Here is a 26,479-nt window from a genome sequence, read left to right as displayed (position 1 = left end):
GCCAAGTTAGAGAGGGCCTCAGGTGAAGGCAGCAAACGATTTCCCCACCGGCTCATGCCGTACATCCACTAGCCCTCACTGGTGGTGGAAGCACACGGCTGCTACGGATTTGCTGGGATTGCTGGAAAGCTGTTTCAAGCCGACCAGCAAATTTGTCTCGAAGTCCAACCAACGCGATCTCAGACGAAAAGAAGACGTGGGATCAATCCTCCTAACGCGCTCAGGGAAATTACTAAGCGGGCATCTGATCCAAAAGCCTGTGTTGCACGACAAGCCATCTGTTTCCGCATAGAAACTTCTAAGAAAACTTAGCTGGAAGACAGCCTTGCGTGCGGACAAAAGCAGAGTACCAGTACCGGCACGCCACTTTCGAGGTTGATACGCCACGTTCCATATCCCGTCGGATCGAGATCGTACGGAGGATCAAATATGTCCAAGTCCAACGCCAGCGGATCGTCCCGGTCCGCCCTCCCAGTCTCCCAGTGTTAGACTATAAAGGATTCGCAGTCACGCATCTCATTATAGCCGGCTGAATGACGCCGTTCGTTTTATCATCGGTTCTTTTAGTTATAAGTCATTAAAAAATTTTAAATCGTGGTCAATAACGGCTATTATAGCCGCTATGACGGTCATGTTAAGAATCGGTCGGTTTTTTTTTTTTCTTTTTGATAACAAGAATCCGTCGATCTTTACTGCAACGCGCTGGGCCTGGACACCTTACTCCCGGTTTTTAACTTTCCAGCGAAACGCGTCTTACCGACACTTGGAATGGAACTCTCTGTACCCTCGTCGCACCGAGGATTGGGATCGCATCTTTCGTTCGCGCGAAACAATAAGCCACCTTTTTTCGTGACCTCAACCGTTGGATCCCACAAGATCTGTTTTGCGATTTGTGCAGCCGATGGAAGAAAGAGTTTAGAGTGACGGTTGATGCCGCGAAAGGAGCTCAATCATTGTTTCGCGCGAAAGGTACAGTCCGAACTCTCGAGCCAGTAGTGGCCCCAATGTCTCTCCACTCTTTTTTTTGGTTTTTTTCTTTGGCTTGTTTGGGTGGGGGGTAACTAGCCCTCCACTCCTTTATTGCACCCCTCCCAATACCTCATTCACTACCATCCATTTTCAATCAAACGGTTCACACCGAATATAACGGTCAGCAAGACGAGACAGATTTCCCGATCTAATGCTGATACACTGAGTGACTGGTTGACTTGTAGCACCGAAAAAAAAAAAAAAAAAAAGGTGATTTTTTCTCACCATCCTGCGTGTCCTCTCTCTCTCTCTCTCTGTGATCAGGGTTGTATCTTTCACGCGAAAGAAGGATTCACCTTCCTTCGCACAAATCCACCGTCGGATTACCTACTGCACAGATGGCAGAGCGATCCCCACTCGGTCAAGTGGATGATCCAACGGTGGATTCGCGCGCTGAATCCTACTTTTGCGTGAAAGATACACCCCCGACCCAGCGGTCACTCCAATTTTTTTCTTAGTACAATCTCACTTTAATCTTTTTTTACTCGTATCGATGCGGCCGTCCCCTGATAAGTCCACCATAAGGACATCACCACCCTCATCATCTAGACCCCCTCCTCTCCAATCCGCCGCTCGTTCCGTGGACCCTTACGATGGACCCGACCGGGCACCCTCCGCCCAACCCCCGCTTCGGCTCGATTCCCCCCAACCCTCGCGGTGCCGCCGCCGGCCACCGGCGAGCCTACTCCGAGACCTTTCTTCCCCTCCCCGACGACCTTCTATTCGACACTGACCCCGACTTCGGCATCTCCGACATCGACTTCCCCTGCCTCTCAGATGACAGCCTCTCCGCAGGTGGCGGCCTTCCGCCAGTCGACCCAGGGAGGTCGGATCCGCCGGCGGTCGACCAGGGGAGGGGGGGAAGGCCCACGCCCACAGCGGGTACTCACCTCAGGAGCCTCTCTGTCGATGCCGCGTTCTTCGAGGGGCTGGCGTTCCAGGGGGCGCCTCCTAGCAGTGGCGGAGGTGGCGGTGGCGGCGGGGTGCAGGACAGGAGAGGCCTCCACCGGCGTAGTGGATCGATGGACGGGGCTACATCGCTGTTCGAGAGGGAGTCGTCGCCGGCGTCGTCGGATCCCGCGAAGAAAGCGGTGGCGGCAGAAAAGCTCGCTGATCTGGCCCTGATCGACCCCAAAAGAGCGAAAAGGCTTGAATTTTTTTCCTCTGCCTTCGTTTCTTCTCGCTTTGAGTTCCTTAAGATTTCGTCAAGTTGGAAGTTTTGGGAATTTGTGTGATTGGATCCACACTAATTCGAGTTGTTTAGGGTTTTATTAGTCGTAAGTTCTCGATTAACTTCGAATGAAGGGTCGCCGTCCTTGTGTTTTTAGATCATTGAGCTCTATCCTGGTGTGCTTTACTGGATGGGGTATTTGAGGGGTTTTGTTTGTTAATTTTTGGAGATGTTTGGGAATAAAATTAATTTCCTCCAGGAGCGTTTCCGAGGGTTTCGGGTGTTCTGGTACGTGTTTCTAAATTCAACGGCTTTTCGCATTGCCAGAACCCCCGCTTAGTGAATTTTGTCGACACGTCATCCGAAAAGTCCTCTTTTTTCAGTGATTTTTGTCGATGTTCTCTCCTTTGACATGGGATTCTGAGTGTTGTTAAATTTAGATACGCGATCTTTGTTCTTTTGGATTAATATGTTTTGTTTAATTCTCACAATCGATGATTCAAGCTTCCTTTCTGTTCCTTGAAAACAAAAATTATGAGGTTGAAAAGAATACTGTTTGTAGGATATGCACCGAGAAAAAAAAAAAAAATACTCAAGTTGTTTCTTTGTATATACATTTGTAGTCTCGTATGCTATTTTTATGTATACTCATTCCTGCGAGTGTTTGGATTGTGTGTTTCTGAGATAGAGATTTTCTTCTACAGGATCCTTGCAAATAGGCAATCCGCTGCCAGGTCAAAGGAGAGGAAGATTCGGTACACTAGCGAACTTGAGCGGAAGGTTCAGACACTTCAGACAGAGGCAACCACTCTCTCAGCACAGCTTACTCTTTTGCAGGTAGGAGTCAAATTGGCTACAACAGTTTATCGTTGGTTTCGATATTGAGCAAATACTTGGTTGATTTAGTGTTTGCCTCTCAATCTACATTTGATCAAAAATTGTTGGTGCCAGCTACAACATTCACAACTGATATAATTTTTCTATGCTTTGAATTATTTATTCATAGTTCATCATGTTTGTATCTACTGCAAGTGCCAAATGTATCAATTTTGGGCCTTGCCAAGGCGGCTCCAAGAATTGGTTATTGAAGTCCATGCATTTTTTTTCTTAAAAAAATTATTAGTTAAGAGGTGAATGTTGTCATTGCATTCTTTAAAATTACGTTGTACCATAATTGCTCGAGTGGATTGTATAAAAACTGATTCTTCAATGATTCCTGCTTTCATATGGAATTATTGGTACTTTTTGATTGTGGTTCTCAACACCAATTGATTTTGCTAGCCATTTGATCTCCTCTTTGCAACATGTTGGTGGAAATTTCTAGAATGCATATCCCATCATCCATCGAGTTCCTTTATTTGGGTTAGCGACAGGGCTCTGCTTAATTGCATTCTTGTAGAAGATCTCCTCTAAACTTTTTTGCTATTTACGTAGTATCAAGTGTCAACTTAGTCATCACTTGTAAGGTTCTTTGTTTTCCATATAGATTGGAATGAACATTGTTAAAGTATGTCTTTAAATAATTTCACAAGCAAACACAGATACATGACCATCGAATTGGCTTTCTACGCTTTCTTCCCCTTCTTTTTAATAGATGTTGGTCGTATCTGGATGGCATTATTATTCTCTGTAGAAATTGTTAATGGACTGCAGATATTAATTTTAGGATTGGTTAGTCGTGGAGTTGATATCATCTGGGGTTTTTGGTATTATAAATTTACAATTGAGGCCATTCCTGGGGTTTCTTCGTGATCCAGTTTTGAAATTTGAGTTGGTTATCTTTCCTACATAGTGCTCCACATGCCTTATCTAAGTTCTTCTATTGCTGGCCGCCCTGCCGTTTTTCAGTAGTTTGATATTAGCAGATGAAGAGATTTTTTTTTCCCCTAAAATCATTGATAGATCCAAAGAGCAAGACTGAAGCTGAACTATCGCAACTTCTCTCTAGAAAGGTGTGATATATGAGAAGTTTAATAATTAATTGAATTGTATCATTCTGCTTTTTGCATGAGAAATTATAAGGAAATCTACTCTGAATTTTTTGATTTGATTGAAACTGACCTGTTTAGCTAAGCAAGCCTAAAGTGTGGGGCTCATGCACATACACATGAAGAAGAGTAAACACACAGAATCAATTTTTCTGTTATGTTGTTTTTATTATATTTGTATGTCTTCTTTTCACAGGTTTTCATTCTTGCCCTTAAATTTGTTTTTTAGATTTTAAATAGTGATTATATTTGTTTGTTGGGAGGAGGGAGCATCTGTTTTCACAATGTCAATTGCTGGGATCACCTAAGTAATGTCCGAATCATGTCAAGTATACTTACTTTAATAAAATATTTAGATCAGGGTTTAGTTGCATAAGTAGTGGATATATAATAAATACTAATACCATGTGTTATGGTATGCTCATAGCTAAAATTGATGTATATTGGATCATTGATATGATACTAATATGATATACCTAGTGTTGTCTTAGATCAGGAAAAAATATGGTATGCAATATGCACCAGTGGTACAGCAAATTATCTTTTTAATTTAGAATTTGAATGTGGTGTTCGCATGGTGTGTGAGCACATGCATCATGTTCCCAAGATAATTTATGTAGTAACTTTAGAATGTTCTCAAGATAGTAGATTGAGTAGTATAGTAATTTATAAAGTACTCTGTGTCAGGTTCGTTGTAAAATATATTGGGATACTTCTTGGAGGCTTCTCCAAGATAATTTAATATAGTAAGTTGAGAATGTAGTGAAGTGTGATGACTGAACAGTGAAATATGGGAGAATAGGGTATCATTGAAGTCATGAATCCAATTTCTGAATTCTATTGATAGTTTCTAGTTCATCATCATGCCTATGTTTAAATGTGATTTATTAAAAATGCCACCATTACCATCTTGGTAAGAAGTTTTGCCTTGACTTAAAAAGAGAAGTCAAAGTTTTAACTTTATTTAGTTCCAAGGTTATTGGCATTTTGATTCAGCACTTCTATCTTTTCCCAAATATAATAAGAGATACTGCAGAAAGGTCAAAAAAATGTCAATATAGTTTATGCTAATTCATATTCCATTGAAAACTTTGTCCAAAGGCATTTATTACTTGGAAAACTTTCTTGTACGGTAAAAGCTAAACAATTTGCTTCACCGCATGGATGACCAATTTCTGTAGGATCTTTTTTTTTTTTTTGTACTTATGTTTTCCAGCTTTCGTTAATAGTTTAGTGTATGTACTACTTCTTAACCCATCATTAGTACAATGACTTAATTTTCCTTTTCTATTATATCCCAGAGAGACACTACTGGTTTGACAGCAGAGAACAGAGAGCTCAAGTTGCGATTGCAGTCTATGGAGCAACAGGCTCATCTTCGTGATGGTATGTCTCTGATGCATCTACAATGTCCTCTTCTGATTTAAGCTTAAATTTTTGATGTTTGTGTTTACTTCAGTTTCATGGTTTAAGATGTTGGTAAACAATACCGAGCATTATATGGTTAGATATGCCATCATATTGAAAACTTAATTCTAAAATCTTGTGATAAATAATTATAAGCTTTAGTTTAATATCGCACTTTAACTCTTCTTATAAACTCAGAATTCTGGGGAATTAGGTGATAGGCTTAGGCTATATTTCACATGAACTTGTCTATTATCTTTAGTTTCATCTTCCAGTCGGACTATATTAACAGTTTGCAGTCAAGGTTTCACCACCACTGGAATGAGATAGTGTCACCACTGCAACGTTTTGACTTCCTATGGAAAACCAGCACCAGTATGGGCATAGGGATGCTGAAACCGGTTGGACCGATACATACTAACAATGCCAGTTGGTACTGGTTGCTTTTCATTCATCTTGGTTTTCTCAATCTTGATACATATCAACCATATTGGTACTGTACCAATGTCATACCATTCTGATGGAAAACAGTTGTGGAATTCGGTGCTGCTATTTATACCTTCAATGCAGTAGCTCTGCTTGTTTTTTTCCTTTTTTTTTAAAAAAAAAAAATGACTTCTTTCACCTATCGGTAAAAGCTTTAGTGGTGCAAGTTATTAGCAAAAGGCGTGAATTAACTCTTCCTGCCTAGCATCATTAAATTCTAGAGCTGACAATTTTCAGTAAAAGAATTGGAAAATCGTTATATGTTCACAATGTAATGTTGTTTAAACTGTTCTCAGATTCCCAGGTTGTGCAGTTTTTAGGCCAGGTGCTCTTATTGGAAAAACAACTTGCTGTCTGTTACTTGAAGATACCAACATTGAAGTTGGAGAGTTCATGTTATTATGGTGTTACTGACTGTGAAAAGCTTTTTGGTTCTTGTACAGCTCTGAATGAGGCTCTGAGGGAAGAAGTGCAGCGGCTTAAGATAGCAACTGGGCAACTTCCAAACATCAATGGAAATCGCTTCAATTGGGGACCTCAGCAGAGTGTGCCGCCCTATCACCAGAGTGGACATCAGGCTCAGCATCGTCCATCTCCATCTCAGAGTTCGCCAAATGGCCAGTCAATGAGTAGTTCATCTCTCAATGATCCAATGGACTTCATGTAAGGACGTAATTGATCACCAGCTACAGTTTCTGCTATCTCTGGAAGCGTAGTTCGTGTATATTAGTGCAGGTCTTTTAGGGAATTGTTGTTCTTTGTATGTTAATTATAATAATATTTGTATCCAACATCCTTGACTGGAAGTATACTTTAAAAAATTGAAGACTGATATTTCCGTGCTTATTGTAACTCTGTACAGAGGTTGATACAGAGACGATACCTATCTTCTTAAGATGAAGGGTGGGTACGAGGAATATCGTCTTACTTCCATTAGGGAACAGCAAGTATTTTTCTTATTCTTTTTCTTCTATCAAACACATCTTGTGCGGCTTGATTTGTTGATTTTGAATGTCATATGTTCCTCCCCAAGGCCCTTTTATTTTTAGGCGAACCATTATTTGCGGAATATATTGATACTCGATCTGGAGAGGTGGTGTGTTGTTGTTTCCATTAATGATTGAGAGCTAAGCTATGAAGTAACAGCAGCGTCCGGTGAAATATTGACTGGAATTGTTACTATGTTATGTTTTATAGGATGGTTAGTATTGACCGGATTTGTTTTCACATGTTCAAAGCGTCGCTATTAACTTATGGTCTATTCCTATGAGTTGTTTTGAAATCACGTCTTGCCACTCTCATGAAGGACTTGGTTCAACAATCATTCACTGTTGTGTTTCATCTTCGCATGCCAAATCCCAACAGGGTTTTCCACGTCTTGCCACTCTCATGAAGGACTTGGTTCAACAATCATTCACTGTTGTGCTTCATCTTTGCACTAGTAACGGGTGGTTATTTTATTATCAAAAAAATAGATAATAAATTTTTCAATGAGAAAAAGAATTATTATTTTTATGATATTTAATTTTAATTAAATATTATTAATCTAGATCGTTAGAAAAATCAAAACGAATGAGAAAAATATGGATAAAAAAAAATTGATTCTCTCTCTTCATTTCTACGAATCAGGCATTTCTATTTTTGGAGGATAAATTGGTTATTTCATATTCATGGAACAACGAATTATTGGATCGAGCTGGATTTGAACTAGCATAGACATATCGTCAACGAATTTACAGTCCGTCCCCATTAACCGCTCGGACATTGACCCAGAAAGAATGTGAATGGTACTATCCTTTTCCTTACTAATCATAACACACTTAAATCTTAAAAATAAAAACCATCAATATGGACATGATTGTGATATTGTACGTCCACTTCCTAATGCAAAAGAGGGATTGTGATATTGTTCGTCCACTTCCTAATGCAAAAGACCTTGTGATATTGTTCGTCCACTTCCTAATGCAAAAGACCGACATAAGAATGGCACCGTAGGTGCAAAGTGCTCATGCAAAAGGCCGACATAAGAATGGCACCGTAGGTGCAAAGTGCTCATGAAAAGGATCAATTCTTATGTACACACACAATTTAGATTTCTAAGATATCCTTAGAAGGGAAGATAATGAGCTTGAATTTGTGGAAGACGAAGGGAAAATATTGAGCTACCTCGTACGGATACCTGAGCGTCTTCAAGTTAATGCCCCTCAAAATTTATTGTTTTATTGTTGATTTAACCGCCAAGATAATGGACTGCTGGTTGCAGACAAATGGTAATTTTCCTTCTGGTATCCTTCATGGTATGCAAGGTGATTCGTGGAAACAACTGAAGCTTTATCTCAGAAGCTGTAGCCAACATGATGTTAATCAATTCAATTCAAAGAGAAGCACCCATGCCACCCATCAGCCCATATTCTCTGGCATCACTGAAAGCAACCAATATCATCTTTTTTCAACTGGTAACATAAATTCGAGAAATAAAAACTGTGAATTCCTCCATCGGTCCTTGTTAATGCTTATTTACTACAAGAATGATACGAGAAAAGATTTAGAATAGTTTCCCTACGATTACCAAAAGTTATTTCCTGCTACAATGAGCCACAACACATGAGTTCGCCGCATCAAACAACAAACAACATGCCTCTAATACACCAATGCATCATTTCTGATGCAGAGAACAGAGACAGTTCTCATCGCCTATATCTGCTGCAAGACAGGGAGATGGAATCTTCCCACCCTCGTACCAGCTAGAACGTTTCTGAATCAGTTCGTTCAAGAAAGTGTCGAGCTTCTCAATTGTGACGTTGGGCATCACCACAATATGAGCAATATTTCCCTCACAAGCAAGTTGCCAGCGGCGGACAAACTCCTCATCTTTTGGCCTCTCAAATACCACAGTGCTACTGAGCTCGTTAAGCATTGCACCGACTCCTGCTGCTTTAAGACGATCTTTTAGATAGTGAGCATTCCTCAAGCACTTCTGGACTTCTTTCTGAAATCCCCTATAACCTTTTCTGTTCAGGGTATACCAGAGGAAGATTGGGGCATGACCATTACGGCTGCCCATGATGGTGGAATCCCTGGAAGCAAGATACTCGACATTACTTGAAAGGACTTTGATGTGCTCCAGTCTGGTTATCTGAACACCGCAAGGCATAGGACATCCAACAAATTTGTGACCGGACACGCTCACACTTCCTATAGGCTTTTTGAATGTTACTTTAGGTGCCTGTCCAACATCACAAACATAACCTATATTAGGAATTGTAATATTAGGCAAAACATGTATTTTAAAATTTAAGGGATCATTACAATACATGATTCCACAAGAAGAAAAATGGTAGACAGAATAGCAAATCTTTCATGATGCAGAGGTTAGCAGAGTCTAGGTATCAGCAAAGGGATGAGTTAAATAAGTGAACATACACGTTTAACAAACGGCATCATGAGCCCAAAGAGAGCACCATCGCAGTGAATATAGAATCTATCTCTAAACCCACTTTCTTCAAGAGTTTGTATAACCATATCAAGATCATCGACTGCTCCCTTCACCGTTGTTCCTGCAGAAAATAAAATTAGAAAGCCAAGAAAAAACTAATAAGGAGACTAGAACAGAAAACATAGAGAGTATTTTACCAATGTTGACATTGACAATGGCTGGTTTTCCCTTGTTTTGGACTAGTTTGTTTCTGAAATCTTTGCAATCAATCTCACCCGAGACTAGAGTGTCAACCTTTATGCATTCCATTCGATACATCCTTGCTGCTTTAAAAACCGAGTAATGGGACTCCCTTGAGGCATACAACATTCCATCCGGAAAAACTTCCCTCCTGCACAGCAAATTGCAAAAAGCATAGCAGTGTTAAAATGCAAATAGCCAGGTTATTTTATATTTCATGTTTCTGTAGAGAACTATAATTCCTTTATAAAAAACATAAGGAACCGTGTGAGTGTAATACAGGAATATCACAGATAGGTCACACAACTCATTTGTTGCCTACCAACTGCTCATTCCTGTACTGACACCATAAAGGCTGCAGCAATTGGAAAGCTTCACCTTCGAGTGGGGTTGGGAAGGTGTGCACATGTAATTTGTGTTGCTAAATCATTTCCTAAATATCAAACACATGTAAAATTACCGACCCGACAAGAAGACCATGTAGATTCCCTTCAGTACCACAATTTGTGATGTAACCCCAGTATTCACTCCTTTCTAACTCCCACAGACGAGCAAACCAATCTAATACTCCCACTTCAAACTGCCTGGAATGTACGCCATAGTTGCTTTCAATGAAAGGATCACCTAGATTGTTGATGGAAAAATGTTGCAGCTGGTTCAGAGCACCATAATCAAAGTCCAAATTGTAGGGGTAGCCTAAAATGGAACAACGATCAGCCACAAAGTGAAAAAAGTTTGTTAAGTGTGGAACATTAACAATCTCTTTGTTACACTACAGACATATTTTAGAAAGATAATTTATACCCTATGAAATATATTTTCAAATATAGCACTCAAGAAAATTGGTTTCATCAAAGAAGATAATAGCGCAACTTGGACTTGCAAGAAATTGATACCAGATGCTGTTCAGCCAATTGCAGAAATATAAAGTGCTCTTCCAACAAAATGATAGATGCAGAGAATGAACTAGATAACATTTCCTGATAATTTCCTAGCTGGAGCTACCATATATTGAAATTGTGATTGTTGTGATGCAATGACTTGAAGATTCTTTTTTATAGTCTGAAAAAAAAAAAGGGCAGCAATAAGATCAAAGCATTTATAGATATGTTAAAAAAATTAAGACTCTTATAGGGACAAGCCCCTAGAATTTGACGCTTACTGTTAGGAGGTGTTTGGTTGGGAGAAGTCAAGGCTTGGAATGGGAATAGGAATAGGTGGCTCCCATTCTAACCATTTGGTTGGGGGGAGTCCCATTCAAATTCTGATTCCGAGACAGAATGAGAATGGCTCAATCCCCCCTAAAACCCAATCCTGACTCTCTCCTAAGGATTCAAATCTCCATTCCAATTTTGATTCCAGTCACGAATCAAACGCTTCAGGGGATATAGCCATTTCAATCCATTCTGATTCTGACTCCAATTGCGAACCAAACACCCCTACAGTATTTTGTGTATAATTGAAGAGCAGTACACTGGAGTATCTTCTTTTCCAACATCATTCACTCGACTGATTGGAGATTATCCAAAGCATGGAACCTCTAGGCCAGGGAAGTAAAGAATACAAGAAGGTGGAGTGTATTAGCACATTTAGTATAGTAGTAAGTGTGACACAAGGAAAAGAAGATATTTTGTTAAGTAAACATGTTCTAATCTATAAATGCTTCAGCATGCTACTGGGGCACAAAGTGAACAATACCAAAAGGCGCTTATTAATAATAATGGAACTTGTTACTTGGTTAGACTTATCAAATGCGTAGTTGAACAGCTTCTTTTACTTTCTGGGTTTTACTTGGGAGGATCCCATGTCCAACCCAACAGAGATAGTAGTTCAAAAAATTTGGAGAAGATCTTGGCCACTTGGAGAAAAAGAATCCTCTGAATGGGGTTAAAGTGCCATACTTATGAAGTCAACAGTATTAAATCTACTACTATAAATAGGGGTGCAAATGGGTCGGATTGTACTGGGTCATAAGTGACCCCGACCCGATCCAATTTCTTGATCGGGTCCTAACATTGGACCCAGACCCAACGCAATAGAAGATCCGATCGGGTCAGCTTGGATCGGATTCATGGTCAAAAATTTTGTCCCATTAGATCATTTGGGTCGGATCAGATCCATGTATAACTCGATCTCAACCTAAAAAATTCGGATCCAGTTGGGCCCAAATCCAAGTCGGGCCCGATTCATATAATAAGCCAATATGTGAGAAGTTATGACAAAAGAAAATTAACATTACTTTGTCTTGGCTATTAATTTATAAACGATTCACAATTTTTAACTACTAAAGCTCAAGCATTATTTAAAAAAATTTTAGCACAAAATTTCATAGATGAACGGATGCCATCAAATGTTGCAATGACTTTGATACATTGCTATCAAAAACTAACTGAAATATAGCTATAATCTAGAGCAAAAAAAATGAATACAAAAACCAACTCGAAGATTATATTCAGTTCTCTGCAACATCTCTATCTTTTCTTGACAACTGAAATATTTTTTTTCACTTTTAGTACAGTGTTTGTTTCGTAATCTAAATAAATAAATCATAAATAACAAATAGATTGATGGTCTTCGTCTTGATAGCATGTACAAGATAAACACAAAATATGCTATCAGTTGGTAGAGACCAACAATCTAAGTATAAATACAATTTCTCAAATCTCATAGTCAAATTGAACAAAATTATATAACAAATAACAATGCTACAAGAGCATTTGGAATTCTAATCCCACTCTATTTGCTCTATGGTTTACATGTTGGATCTAATATTGAATTCGGATCAGATTGGGTCGAGTCTGAATTCAATAAACCCAGACCCGATCCAGAAAATTGAATAGATCCAATTTTAGAACCCACCCCGACCCCGTGGGTCCTTTAAAATGGGTTGGATCGGGTCTTAAGCGGGTCAGGCCGGGTCAAGTCACAGGTCAACCTGACCCATTTGCAGCCTTAACCATAATCCCAAACCAGGATGCCTTCAGTGGAGGTGAATAAGGTGAACAAATTTTATTATTAAAAAAAAAATCTTTTCCCTGGAAGGAGGGTTGGTCAGCGAACAATAGAAGAAAGCTTTATCTACTGACATGGAAAACTGTCTCAAATCCCTATAAAGAAAACCTTGGAATTGGAACGAGAAAACCCAAATGTGGCATTATGCAATATAGTTTTGGATGCTTAAAGGAAATAGATAGATACAACATACAAAAACAAATTCATGTGGAAGTAGCTTAGTAGTCGGTAAAGAAAACAAGATGCACGTAAATGCGACCTTTTGTGGAGATATTGCTAAAAATTTGTAGCTTGTAGGAAAAAAAAAAAACTTCCACTTTAGCATATATTGCAAACCTGACATGCCAAAATTGACAATAGCTTTAAAAACGAAAGCAGAAATACATTTGGTAGCACATGTATCAGGATTAACCTTTTAAGTTGAATTGAAATAAAGAACAATGCCACAGCAGCACCAGTGACACACAAAAATTGCCCCATGTGGCTCTAGATCAAGGTCAATAAAACAATGGAGTGCTACACCAGCGCCAACGGACTGGCTTATCGCAGCAGGGCGTCAAGAACTATGTCGGTCCTTAATAGACATGCTTAAAAGTGTAAATTTTTTCTCCTACCTTCACTCAAAAACCATTAAAACTTACTCCACCGTAGGCAAACAACAAAAAAAAAACAACAAGGAATCCAAACCGATCGAACAATGCAATCATGTGATAGAAAGAAAAGCAAATCATACCCAAATGGTGCTTGGTCCTCTCAACGAGGGATTTCCTGTACCTCGCCAGGACGCTGGCCATATAAGCCTCCCTCTCACCGGTGACCTCGTCGTCCGCCTCCGGCTCGTTAATGGCGAAGCACATTTTGTGCACGTTCCTCCCGAGCACGATCTCCCGGTTCTTCCCGTCCCCGCTCCCCAAGATTCCATTCGGCGCAGAATCCGCGGGCCCCGAGATCTCCTTCGGATCGAACTCCTCCGGCAGCGGCTCCACCTTCTCCCTCAGATCCATGGATGCCTGCCCCACGCTCCCCACCATGACTGCTTCGATCTGTCAAAAATGGAATGTGGATGCCTGATTCCGCGCGGATTTCTCGGGCAAAGGTAATCGAACGCTAGGGCATCGGAGGTGGAAACAGTCAGAACAAATAGAAAATCGACAATACAGCACTAAAATTCCACGAAAAAATCGAGCGAATACTTAAAAAAAATGATAAATTTATGGAGAATGCAAGGAAAATTTGGGCATTAGAGCTCGGGAATGGGGCGAGTCCGAGAAGAGAGAGGGAAATGATATTACCCACTCTTTCCGGGCGAAGCGGAGAGGGAGCGAAAGCGGCGCGAACGCGGAGAGAAGGGAGGAGGGCTTGGAATATATAGGGATGATTGCTTCAGAGTGAAGTCGGTGGAGAGTCGACACAATTTATCGTCAATTTCTAGTTAGTAACGCGTCGGACTTACAAAATATCTGGGAAAATTGCAAATTTTTTAATGCCCATTGTAACCTTTTGATTAATTTATTTTATGCTGATTTATCACATAAAATATTTTTTATTTTCAAAATTTTAAATATATATTTATATTTTTTTAATTATTAGATACATAGTCTAGTACATATGTATGGTGCCATGATAAATTTAATAAATATAATATAAAATTTAATATTTTAAATTTATTCTAAACTATAACTATATATCTATTTGATTGTGGAGTTTATTGAATTGTTCATGATTATATCATTTAGAATTTTTCATTAAAAATTAGTGATTTATGGTGTATGCAATATATGTAAAGCATAAATTTTTATCTCTTTGGATCATTAATTATAGTCTTAAAAATTTTATTTAATCATTCATTATCATGTATATATTTATTTGTGATATGCAACAAATTAAATCAAAATCATTAGATGAACTCCGATATGAATCCTCATTTTCTCGTATCATTACTTATAGCTTCAAAGGTTGCATTTAATTATTCATCATTATGTATATATTTATTTATGATCGAATGACATTGAATAAAACAAATTAAATCCATATCATTGAATAAACTTTTTTTTTCAATAATTTATTATTAAATTAATTCATAAATAATAAATGATAGGAACACAAATCAGAGTACACCAAGCACGCATACGTATAATCTTTATGCCACGCCTAGTAACTCGTTGAACCATGATAATTTATGATACAAAATTTTTATAAATTTTTTTTTTAATTTTTTTAAGTCTAAAAAAAGATGCACCACTATTTCCCGGTGAGACTTTCCTGCTAGAAATTGACGTATATCTTCGTGTGAAAAATATCTTTCAGACGCGGTATGAGCAAAGGCCACAAACCCAGTTCATATGCTCGACGCTTGTCTCAATGTCTGTGAGTTACACGTGCCCTGGCACGTCCATTCACGAGAAAATTCTCTCCTCAATCCACGATATTGGAGTTGAAAACTAAAAATTAAACTCATCCAAAGAACGTCTCGCATCGGAAAAGAAAAAAATATGCTTCTTTTTCTCGCGAAATGGTATAGAATCGTGAGCCCATGCTTTCCGGAATCGAATCTCGATCCCCACGTCAGCACTTCAATCCCATCTCACCAGGATATTATTAGTTAGAACTGTTCAACGGCACGGAGTCTGATAATTCAATAAAACATCGTCATATTATTTGATGACTTAAAATTTTAAAATTTTTAATTTAATTAAAAAATAAAAATAAAAATAAATAATCATGATTATTTATTTTTAATTTAATTTTTTTTATTTTTTAATCATAATAAATGATATGATAATATTTTATTGAATGATCTAAAATCTACGTAATAAAATTATTTTAATCAATAATCAGCTTGCAATCCCATCACATGCTCGGGATATGATTTTTTTTTGAATTACGGTCATCAGAAATATAAAAAGAAGAGTTAAACATGGACAATACATCTAATTGGTATCCTCGTGGATAAAAGAGAGAGAAGAGTAATTCTTTGTCCATTATCCCTCGATGGAGAAAAAGCATACCGTCCAATCATATTGAGCCACATAGCGTAATTAATAATGGAGTAGATATTAAATACTACTCAATTTTTTTTCAAATTTTTTCTAACAAAAATATCATTTCCCTCTGTAGAATAAAAAAATATTATTATTACTTTCTCATGTATTATATGACTTCCTGTGAATATGTATGATATCCTGAAGAATATATATAACTTTTCGTGCCTTTATATAATATCCTGTTAGTTATTATGATTTTTTTTAAATATATATAACATCTTGAACAATATACATAGCTTCCTAAATAATATATATGACTTTTCGTGATTATTATGACTTTTTAATACCTTATATGACTTCTTAATATCATATAAAGACATATAAAGTCGTATGTATTGTTCAGGATGCCATATATATTTATAGAAAGCCATATATATTATTTAGAAAATCATAATAATCAATATGATATCATATAAAGACATAGAAAGCTATATATCTTGTTCAGGATGTTGTATATATACTCATAGAAAGTCATATAAGGCATCAGGAAGTAACAATACTATTTTTTTTTATTTTACATAAGAAAAGAATATTTTTATTAGAAAAAAATTGAGAAAAAAAATTATATTTATCTCATTATTAATTTGCTACATGACCCAATTGGATAATGTACTTTTTCTCTATCGGGGTAGTGGACAAAGAATTGAAAAAAAAGAGGATGTCATATATGATTTTTATTAAAAAAAATCTTATTTACCAACCATAAAAATCTTAATGGTGATTTGATCATTCTACTTATCCTGACCTCCCACCAATAAGAAGGGAGGAAAAAAATCATCCTCTCTTTTTTGTGTCCTCTATCACTATTTCTCCATTCCTCCTTCTGCTAACGTAGGGTTTCTTCCATACCTCCCATGGATAAAAAATCTCCAAGATTCCAGATCTCCACCTCCCGATCACATCAACCTCTTTTTTTTCCCCTAATTGCTCCATCCTCTCCCCCCAAATTACTTGAATCTCACTGATCCGATGTTGGATCCAAGGCTCTTGATCTTGGATTCGGGGGGAGAAAGTGGAGCAATCGAGGCCCAACGTTCATGTTTGTGTCGACAATCACCCTTTATGCAAGCCCCCTTGGTATTTGCCTGACCCCCCACCACTCTTGCTAGATCACCTCTTTCTACAGTACCTCTGACTTTGACCTCAATCCTTTCCCTTTGTCCTCCTCCTACTTTCATGAGTTTTCTGTGCCTTCCCTCGTATACATCGGCTAGGCCGTCGGTGGGTCCATCGCTCTCCTCCGCCCTCGCAAGTCTTCTGTGTCTTCCTTCGAATCCATCGATCAGACCTCCATTAGGATCTTCACCCATGTATTTTTCATCCTGTGAGTCTTCTCTGTGCAGATGATAGGTGGCAGACGGAGGCATCTGCATTGACAGCACATGACAAACAGAAACACTGCTAATGCAAATGTCTTTATTTTAATATATGTATATTAGATTTCTCCTAAAATCCCATCTCATCCACCAAACATCCCAAAGAAGGCATAAAGTCAATAATCTTTCATCACATTATAGAACTGAGTTTTATACTCATTCAGAATCTCATTTCACTTCCTAACATTGCAAATACGATGTAAAGCCAACCACCTCTTGCCACATTACATAACTATTTTTTTTCACGTATAAATGATATGTCAACAGTATACTATACAACATATGTTTGAAGCACCACAAATCTTTCGGTGCATTTGCTAATAATTTTATGAGCTTGATAATAACAATATTTGTTATAATAGACCAGACCAAGGGTCAATGTTAATCATGCAATACGTGATTTTTTTAAATATTTTTAGATAGATTTTATAATCATATTACCATAAGAAATCAAAATTTATTCAATAAATAAATTATTGCTTTTAGATGGTACAAGTCCTATGGAAAGAATTTGATAAAAATTTTGAATTTCACAAACAAACTGTTGTGTCAAGAGATATAATACATATAAAAAATAGCAGTTCTTTATGTTATAATAGATTTTTATAATACTAAATATTCTGTTATAATGGATATTGATGTGCAAATCTTAAAATTTGTAAATAAAACCACAAGCGCACGGTGTGCAGAGTAGCACGACCAGTGAGTACGGGTCGATCCCACAGAGACTTGGTTTAAAAATGATTTTCAAATCTATGCTCAAGCGAGCTTTAACAAAAATCGAAAGTCGAAAGTTGTTTGCTAAAGACAATAAGACTAAGGATCTAGGGTTTTTGAATCCACTAGATCTAGATTAGGGAATTCTACCTAGAATTTTTCTTATTGATCCTAACGACTACTCCTCTTGTCTTTCCCAAGCATAGATTATGAAGGGACTAAGGCCCAACGATAACCCATCAAGATTCTTTACAGGGGAGTAGTAACTAGGATCCCTTAGGATTTTCTCCTCCTATGCACTGAATCAAGCATGAACTATGAAGGGACTTTGATCCAACTGTAGTTCATCAAAAATTCTTGGCAAAAGAGGAAGAAAAAGAAACCCTAAGAAAAAGAAAGAACCCTATGTAAAATCCCTACTCATGATCTAGCTTCATCGCAAACCCTAGAAGGGATGCTTAGCTAGACATGATCTAAATCTACTTACAAAATTTAAATACAGAAAAATAAACTACCCTAATTTTATAAATTAAACTATCCTAATTGCATAAATTTAAACTACATAATTTAAACTAACCTAATTGCATAAAATTAAATTGCATAAATTAAACTATCCTAATTGCAAGAAAAATAAATTGCATAATGTAAAGAGATGAAATTGCATAAAAATAAGATTTTATATATATAAAAAAAAATTATTACAAAAAATCTCAAAGCTCGAGGCTTGAGAAGAGAGCTAAAAACTCCACTATCTAGGGTTACAAGCTTGATCGGAAGGAAGAATATATAAAACAAGGGCCTTTGGGGGCTTTTTATAGGCATTTGGGGTTATAAGATTTTCAAAACTTTAGATGTGGGACTAAGAGGTTTTAGAGGGTTGTTAGGGGGGTTTATGGTGCGCCGATGGGTCCATGATCCATGCGCCTGTTGCTGTGGATCAGGCGGCTAACCAGATTACCAAATTAGTTGATTTTTGATCAATTTTGATCTGATTTGACTCGGGTTTGACCCAATTGAGTCTTCTTTCTTCATTCTTCAATTCCTGGGTCAATTTAACTCTGTTTTGCATAAAATTTACGCCGTTGGAATCCTCTTTCCTTGTTCTTTCTATTGATGATCTCTTCTTCTGCAAAATATAATAACAAATATCAATTTTTTAATAAAGTTAGATAATTTAGATATTAATTGATACTTTTTATGTCAATTTGTGACATAAATCACACCCCCCAACTTAATCATTGCTAGTCCCTTAGCAATGTACCAAAATAAGATCATATTTCAAAAAGATCCTTCCTTTGCAAATTAATTTAAGATCGAAATTCAAGAAGTTTTTTAGTATTACTAAGTAATGAGTTTCGAATTAGAATCGGTAGTCAGTCTACTTAGAAGCTTTCTTAGAGTACACTTAAAGTTTTATAGCACTTGTGTGAGTGATAACTAACTTAGTATTTCAGTATTAACTTGTACAGACCAATTGTATCATTTTTCATAACTTAGTTCGATTAATTTTCTATACACCCCAGATTAAACAAAGAACTAAGGTAGCTTTCACACTATTTTTTTTTTTTTGCTGAGCATCCTGGCCTTCCCACCACCGTTTGACGTGAATCTCAACACTTGACTTAGGTGAAGAGACCCGGTTACTAGGCTTAGGGCAATCCACATTTACTCTATATTTTGTATTTTATTTCAGGCAGGTAGCTCTTTCCTTAAATTCAAATTTCTTCAATTGGGGTGTAGAAAAAATTATCTAATTTAAATAATACTCAAATCCTTAATTGGCCTTACAATTAACACCTACTTTACCTTGTTAGTGTGCATGTGCAATTGGAAGTGCTAATAGTCTTTAAATGACCTAAGCCACCAAGAGTCTAACCAGCTAATCTTCTCCGTGACTCACTACATTAGCAAATACTTTCTAACTTACTCTTATTTCTTTTATAGATTAATTTATTTCATATATATATATATATATTTATTTATTTTTTATTTTTTTTACATAATATATTAAATGCAAGAAATAACTCATAGTGGAAGGAAAAGAAAATGATAACACCTGATTTTGTTCAAGCTCTCCCCCCAACTTGACTGACATTGTCCCCAATGGAGTTTATCTAATTTATTTGTCCTAAGCAAACTGAAAACAAAGAAAGCATTAGAAATTAAATAAGCTGGGTTGCCTCCCAGAAGCGTTAAGTTTTATGTCTTCAGCCAGACCAAACCTCGAAGCAACTTAATCAGAATACGTTGGTTCATAAAGAACCATGGCATCTTCAACAGTCTTGACAGGTAATTCCAAGAATGGTTTTAATCGTTGACCATTAACTTTAAAGATAACACCATTACTTGGGTTTTCAATCTCAACAGCTCCGTGTGAAAAGACTTCCTTTACTAAAAATGGTCCTGTCCATCTAGATCTAAGCTTTCCTGGAAACAGATGTAATCTAGAGTTATATAAGAGCACCTTTTGTCCGATATTGAAAGTTTTTTTTATAATTGATTGATCATGAAATGCTTTGGTTTGTTCCTTGTATATCCTTGCATTTTCATAGGCTTCATTTCTAAGTTCTTCTAATTCATTCAATTGAAGCTTCCTATGGTTTCCAGCATCGTTCAAATTTGTATTTAGTTGTTTGATGGCCCACATAGTTTTGTGTTCTATCTCAATAGGCAAGTGACATGGTTTACCAAACACAATCCTATAAGGAGACATTCCTAGATTGGTCTTGAAAGCGGTTCGGTATGCCCAAAGTGCATCAATTAATTTCAAAGACCAATCCTTTCTATTGGCACTAACAGTTTTTTCCAGGATCTGTTTGATTTGTCGGTTTGACACTTCAACTTGCCCACTAGTTTGAGGATGATATGGTGTGGCTAATTTGTGGGTGACATTATACTTTTTCATCAATATTGCAAAAGGTCGGTTACAAAAATGGGTTCCCCGATCACTAATGATTGCCCTAGGAATACCGAAACGGGAGAGAATATTTTCTTTAAGAAATTTAATGACCATTTTGCTATCGGGTGTTCTACATGCAATTGCTTCTACCCACTTTGAAACATAATCAACTACTACTAGAATATATTCATTTCCAAAGGAATTTGGAAATGGTCCCATGAAATCGATCCCCCAAACATCAAAAACTTCAACTACCAAGATTGGGTTGAGTGGCATCATGTGTCGCTTGGTGATTCGATCCATTTTCTGACATTGAGCACAACTTTTACAATATTCATGAGCATCCTTAAACAAATTGGGCCAATAAAAATCACATTGGAGAACCTTAGCAGCAGTTTTCTTAGACGCGAAGTGACCCCCACATGCTTGATCATGACAAAAAGATAAAATATTCATGACTTCGTTATCTGGGATACACCTTCTAATAATTTGATCAGGACATTGTTTAAAAAGATAAGGATCATCCCAAATGAAATACTTCACTTGGGCAAAGAATTTATATTTATCCTGCTTAGTCCAATGAGAAGGTATCTTACCTATGGCTAAATAATTTACAATATCAGCAAACCAAGGTTCAGTAGACACAGACATGAGTTGCTCATCTGGGAAAGATTCATTGATGGGTGGTTCACTAGATGGTGTGACTGGAATTCGGGACAAATGATCTGCTACAACGTTCTTAGTGCCTTTCTTGTCCCTAATTTCTAGGTCAAATTCTTGAAGGAGCAAAATCCATCTGATTAAGCGTGCCTTGGCATCCTTCTTTGCTAGGAGATGTCTAATGGCTGAGTGATCGGTGTAAACAATGGTGTGGGTCCCAACCAAATAAGATCTAATTTTTTTTAAAGCAAAGACAACGGCAAGGAACTCCTTCTCAGTTGTGGTGTAGTTAAGCTGCGCATCATTTAAAGTTTTACTTGCATAATATATCACTCTAGGCAGCTTATTTATTCGTTGACCTAAGATTGCGCCCACAACATGATCGGACGCATCACACATTAATTCAAATGGTTCAGACCAGACAGGAGGATGAATGATTGGAGCTGATACAAGTGTATTTTTTAGAAATTCAAAGGATTTCAAGCACTCATGAGTAAATTCAAATTTGGTATCCTTTGCCAAAAGATTAGTCAGTGGACGTGCTACTTTGCTAAAGTTGGCAATAAACCTTCTATAGAATCCAGCATGACCTAAAAATGAACGTATTTCTTTCACAGATTTAGATGGTGGAAGACTTGCAATTAGATCTATTTTGGCCTTGTCCACTTCAATCCCCTTTTTAGAAATGACATGGCCAAGAACTATTCCCTGTTTGACCATAAACTGACATTTTTTCCAGTTGAGAACTAGGTGCTTCTCCTTACATCGTTCTAGAACCAATTGCAGGTGATTCAGACACTCGAAGAAGGTTAGGCCAAAAACAGAAAAGTCATCCATAAAAATTTCTAGAAATCGTTCTATCATATCTGAAAACATGCTGATCATGCATCTCTGGAAGGTTGCCGGTGCATTACATAGTCCAAAGGGCATTCGTCTATAGGCAAAAGTACCAAATGGACAGGTGAATGTAGTCTTTTCTTGATCTTCAGCGGCTATGGGGATCTGGTTGTAACCGGAGTATCCATCAAAAAAATAGTAAAACTCTTGTCCGGCTAGTCTTTCCAACATTTGATCAATAAATGGCAAAGGAAAGTGATCTTTCCTTGTCGCAGCATTCAACTTTCTATAGTCTATACAGACCCTCCATCCCGTTTGGGTCCTAGTTGGGATAAGTTCGTTTGCATCATTTTGGACCACTGTTACCCCAGATTTCTTGGGTATTACTTGAACTGGGCTTACCCAAGAGCTATCAGAAATAGGATAAATTATTCCACTATCTAGGAGTTTCAGAATCTCCTTTTTAACTACATCCTTCATAACTGGATTAAGCCTTCTTTGGGCTTCTCTTGTTGGTTTAGCCTCTTCCTCTAAGTATATTCTATGTTGAACTATAGAAGGGCTTATTCCTTTGATATCTGCAATGGTCCAACCTATTGCCTCTTAATTTGCTTTTAGAACTGACAATAACTCATCCTCTTGCTTGGGATCTAGGTCTGATGCAATAATTACAGGCAAAGTTTCTTTGGGTCCTAGATATGCATACTTGAGATGTTCTGGGAGGGGCTTCAGTTCTAAAATGGGTGCTTCCTCTATCGATGGTTTAGGTGATGAGTTCATCATCTCAATGATTGGTTCAGTAGAAAGTGTCGATTCCTGATTAATCTGATTTTCTTTAAGTATTTCATTGACATCCTCAGACTCATGGATTAACCAGGGGTTAGACTCTAAGTCGACTTCATCATCACTAATGTCAATGGATTCATAAATACCATCTTGGACTACATTGACATCAGCATGAGAAGAGGATTCCTGTTCTAAGTTAAAAACATTAAGCTCAATGGTCATATTCCCAAAGGATAACTTCATTAGACCATTTCGACAATTGATTTCAGCATTGGTCATAGCTAAAAATGGTCTTCCTAAAATGACAGGTATATGTCCTTTAGGATTCGCAACTGGCTCAGTCTCTAAAACAATAAAATCTACAGGGAAAATAAAATTTTCAACCTTTATCAGAACATCCTCGACCATTCCCTTAGGGATCCTGAGAGATCTATCGGCTAACTGTAATGTGATCTCAGTAGGTTGAAGTTTTTCTAATCCTAGTTGTTCATACACCGAATATGGAAGGATATTCACACTAGCTCCTAGATCTAGCAAGGCCTTTTTTATATTGGTTTCTCCAATAACACAAGAAATTGTTGGAGCTCCAGGGTCCTTATATTTAATTGGCACATGGCTAGATAGGTATGAACTGACACTTGCAGCCAAAAATGCTTTCTTTGGTACATTAGTGGTCCTTTTCCTAGTGCAGAGATCTTTTAAAAATTTGGCATAAGTTGGAACCTAATGGATTATATCTAAAAGAGGAATATTAACTTGGACTTGTTTAAATACCTCTAAAATTTTGTCTAAATGTTCAGATTTATTGGATTTCAGTCTGTTTGGAAAAGGAGCTCTAGGACTTTTAAGTACTAGACTAGGTGAATTTTCAGTTTTTGGTGCTTGAGGTTGAAAGGTAGTAGTTTTAGAAAGTGACTCGGCAGATGAGTCATCTATATCATCAAGTGTAACTACCTTATTGTCTATTTGTTTTCCTGATCTTAAGGTATGAATGGCATTTACACCATTAACTTGGTTTCCTTGTTGGGGTCATGGACCATTTTGGTTCCTAGGATTTGGCTCATGTTGGCTAGGTAACCTACCATGTTCTCGTTCACTAATGGTCGAAGCCAGCTGACTTACTTGCATTTCCAGACGGGCTATAGCTTGGGTGTTATTATTTATGAGTTGACCCGTGGTTTGCATAAAGCTGGTATGTGTTTTCATCATGGCTTCTAGGCTTTTCTCTAAAGAGGTAATTTTTTTGTCATTATCATGGAAGCCTGGCGGGTTGTTCATTACTAGGTTGGACCTTAGATTTTGCTGATTGAAATTTGGATTGCCTACATTAGGATTCTGGGACCATGAGAAATTCGGGTGATTCCTCCAACCTGGGTTATATGTGGGTGCATAAGGATTGTTCAATGGTCCTTGATAGGTGGCATTCACCTGTGCACACTCATTCGAGTAGGAACATTCTTCTAAGACATGGTCTGGTGCATTGCACCCTTTACACATGGGTGCAGATATTTGATTTACATTGGCTGGTCTCTGTAATTCTAAGGCTTCCAATCTACGTGTTAAGGTTGCAATCTTGGCCTCTGATGCTAGGGTTGGTTGAATTTGATGCATTCCTCCTCTTGAAGGTGTAGCTTTATCAGGTTCCCTAGTTGTTTCCCACTGTAAATTTTTCTCGGCTAGGTCTTCTAAGAATTGCCAAGCTTTAGTAGTTTCTTTGTCCATAAATTGGCCTTGGCACATGGACTCTAGCATGGTTCTTGAGTTTGAATCTAACCCCTCATAGATGATCTGGCATAGTCTTCAAGTTTCTATTCCATGGTGTGGGCATTGGGTCAAAAGATTCTTGAAACGATCAAAGTACTTCCAAAATGATTCACCAGCTAGTTGGTAAAATTAATTTATTTCATTCCTAATCCTAGCTGTTTTATGATGGAGAAAATACTTTTTTAAAAATGTTCTCACAAAGCCCTCCCAGGTAGTGACAGAATAGTTTGGCAGACTATAAAGCCACTTCTTAGCATTGTCCTTAAGGGCAAAGTTGATTAATCTAAGTTTGACCTCATCCTCTGTTAATTGCAGTTTCATGGTTGCACATACCTCCTCAAATTCTCTAATAAATATATAAGCATCCTCTAATCCTGTGAATTTTGGAAGCATATTTATGATTTGAGGTTTGATTTCAAAATTGTTAGCTGTGGGTTGTGGCAACCTGATACAAGATGGTTGGATGGAGCCAACTGGATAACACAAATCCTTAAGGGTCATGGGTTGGATTGGTTCAGCCATTGGAACAACAGGAATTGACTCAATTCTAACTAGACGACCCGACACTCTTCTCCACACACGAGGTGTACGGTTCTCGATGTTTATACAATTTTTTTTTTTTCAAACAAGTGAAACAATAAATTAAACTCAATCTATCCTAGGGTTAACCTAAATCTAGACAGCTCCTAACTTGTTCCAAGATGACCCTTCAAACCTTCCAAGTGGAGATTGATCAACTAGTTAGCCAGGTAAGTATAAGAGGTGGGAGGTTCACTCATCGTTGCCTTTCTAGACACCAAATGAGTTGGCCAGGCTAGCAACTGAACCAATTTAACAAACCACCCTCAGGGACTTGCCTAGACACCAACTAATCAAACAACTCAAACTTGGTAGAACTCTTAGGTTTCTTGTCCTATTGAGCTCGAATTCCTTAAGGTTGACGTCTAATTGATTTTAAGATTAAAGGTCTAGGTAATGCAATATGATGGAGATGGTTTTTGGGCTAAAGAAGGGTAATGAAATCTCCACCTTATCTTGTTAATGGGTTGATGCCCTTAGATTAATTATGAAAATGCAAATGCAAATAAACAAGATGACCAAGAATGTAAAAGATTTTAATTTAAAATTTTTTTTTTAATTTTGATATTTTACTTCACGATTATGAAATGTCTTTTGTTTTGTTTTATTTTATTATATATTTTTTTTTATGATTAAGTAAATTCAAATGCTTAGGTCTAAAGGAAAAGTAATTAACTAAAAATAATAAAAGAGAAATTAGAAGCGTACCTGAGTTTTCCAGCAATCACCAACTAAATATAGAAACCTAAAGGAAAAAGAAAGAGAGTTATAAAGCACGAAGAACAAATATTTGAAAACAATTTAAAACGCCAAATCTCCGGCAACGGCGCCAAAAACTTGATGTGCAAATCTTAAAATTTGTAAATAAAACCGCAAGCGCACGGTGTGCAGAGTAGCACGACCAGTGAGTACGGGTCGATCCCACAGAGACTTGATTTAAAAATGATTTTCAAATCTATGCTCAAGCGAGCTTTAACAAAAATCGAAAGTCGAAAGTTGTTTGCTAAAGACAATAAGACTAAGGATCTAGGGTTTTTGAATCCACTAG

At 37.5% G+C, this 26,479-nt stretch overlaps 2 protein-coding genes and 1 non-coding gene across 3 annotated transcripts; 2 read left to right on the top strand and 1 right to left on the bottom strand.

Moving 5' to 3' along the window:
• Positions 1-1,552: 1,552 nt before the first annotated feature.
• LOC105052017 (transcription factor VIP1) lies at positions 1,553-7,075 on the top strand. Its single transcript, XM_010932699.3, has 4 exons — positions 1,553-2,176; positions 2,905-3,037; positions 5,490-5,574; positions 6,525-7,075. The coding sequence occupies exons 1-4, from the start codon at positions 1,623-1,625 to the stop codon at positions 6,746-6,748; spliced, it is 996 nt and encodes a 331-aa protein (XP_010931001.1). The 5' UTR covers positions 1,553-1,622; the 3' UTR covers positions 6,749-7,075.
• Positions 7,076-8,547: 1,472 nt separating this feature from the next.
• Positions 8,548-14,173, bottom strand: LOC105052018 (serine decarboxylase 1). Its single transcript, XM_010932700.3, has 6 exons — positions 14,062-14,173; positions 13,503-13,876; positions 10,222-10,453; positions 9,715-9,908; positions 9,505-9,638; positions 8,548-9,307 (listed from the first exon to the last, which is right to left on the bottom strand). The coding sequence occupies exons 2-6, from the start codon at positions 13,798-13,800 to the stop codon at positions 8,738-8,740; spliced, it is 1,428 nt and encodes a 475-aa protein (XP_010931002.1). The 5' UTR covers positions 13,801-13,876; positions 14,062-14,173; the 3' UTR covers positions 8,548-8,737.
• A 10,725-nt stretch (positions 14,174-24,898) lies between these two features.
• On the top strand, positions 24,899-25,005 carry LOC140851805 (small nucleolar RNA R71). Its single transcript, XR_012134563.1, has one exon. It is a non-coding gene; the product is annotated as a small nucleolar RNA R71 (small nucleolar RNA).
• The last annotated feature ends 1,474 nt before the right edge of the window (positions 25,006-26,479 follow it).

Source organism: Elaeis guineensis, chromosome 9 (genome assembly GCF_000442705.2).
Source record: "Elaeis guineensis isolate ETL-2024a chromosome 9, EG11, whole genome shotgun sequence".
NCBI lineage: Eukaryota > Viridiplantae > Streptophyta > Magnoliopsida > Arecales > Arecaceae > Elaeis > Elaeis guineensis.
The sequence above is the reverse complement of the archived record's forward strand: the minus strand, read 5'-3'. Positions and strand labels throughout refer to the sequence as shown.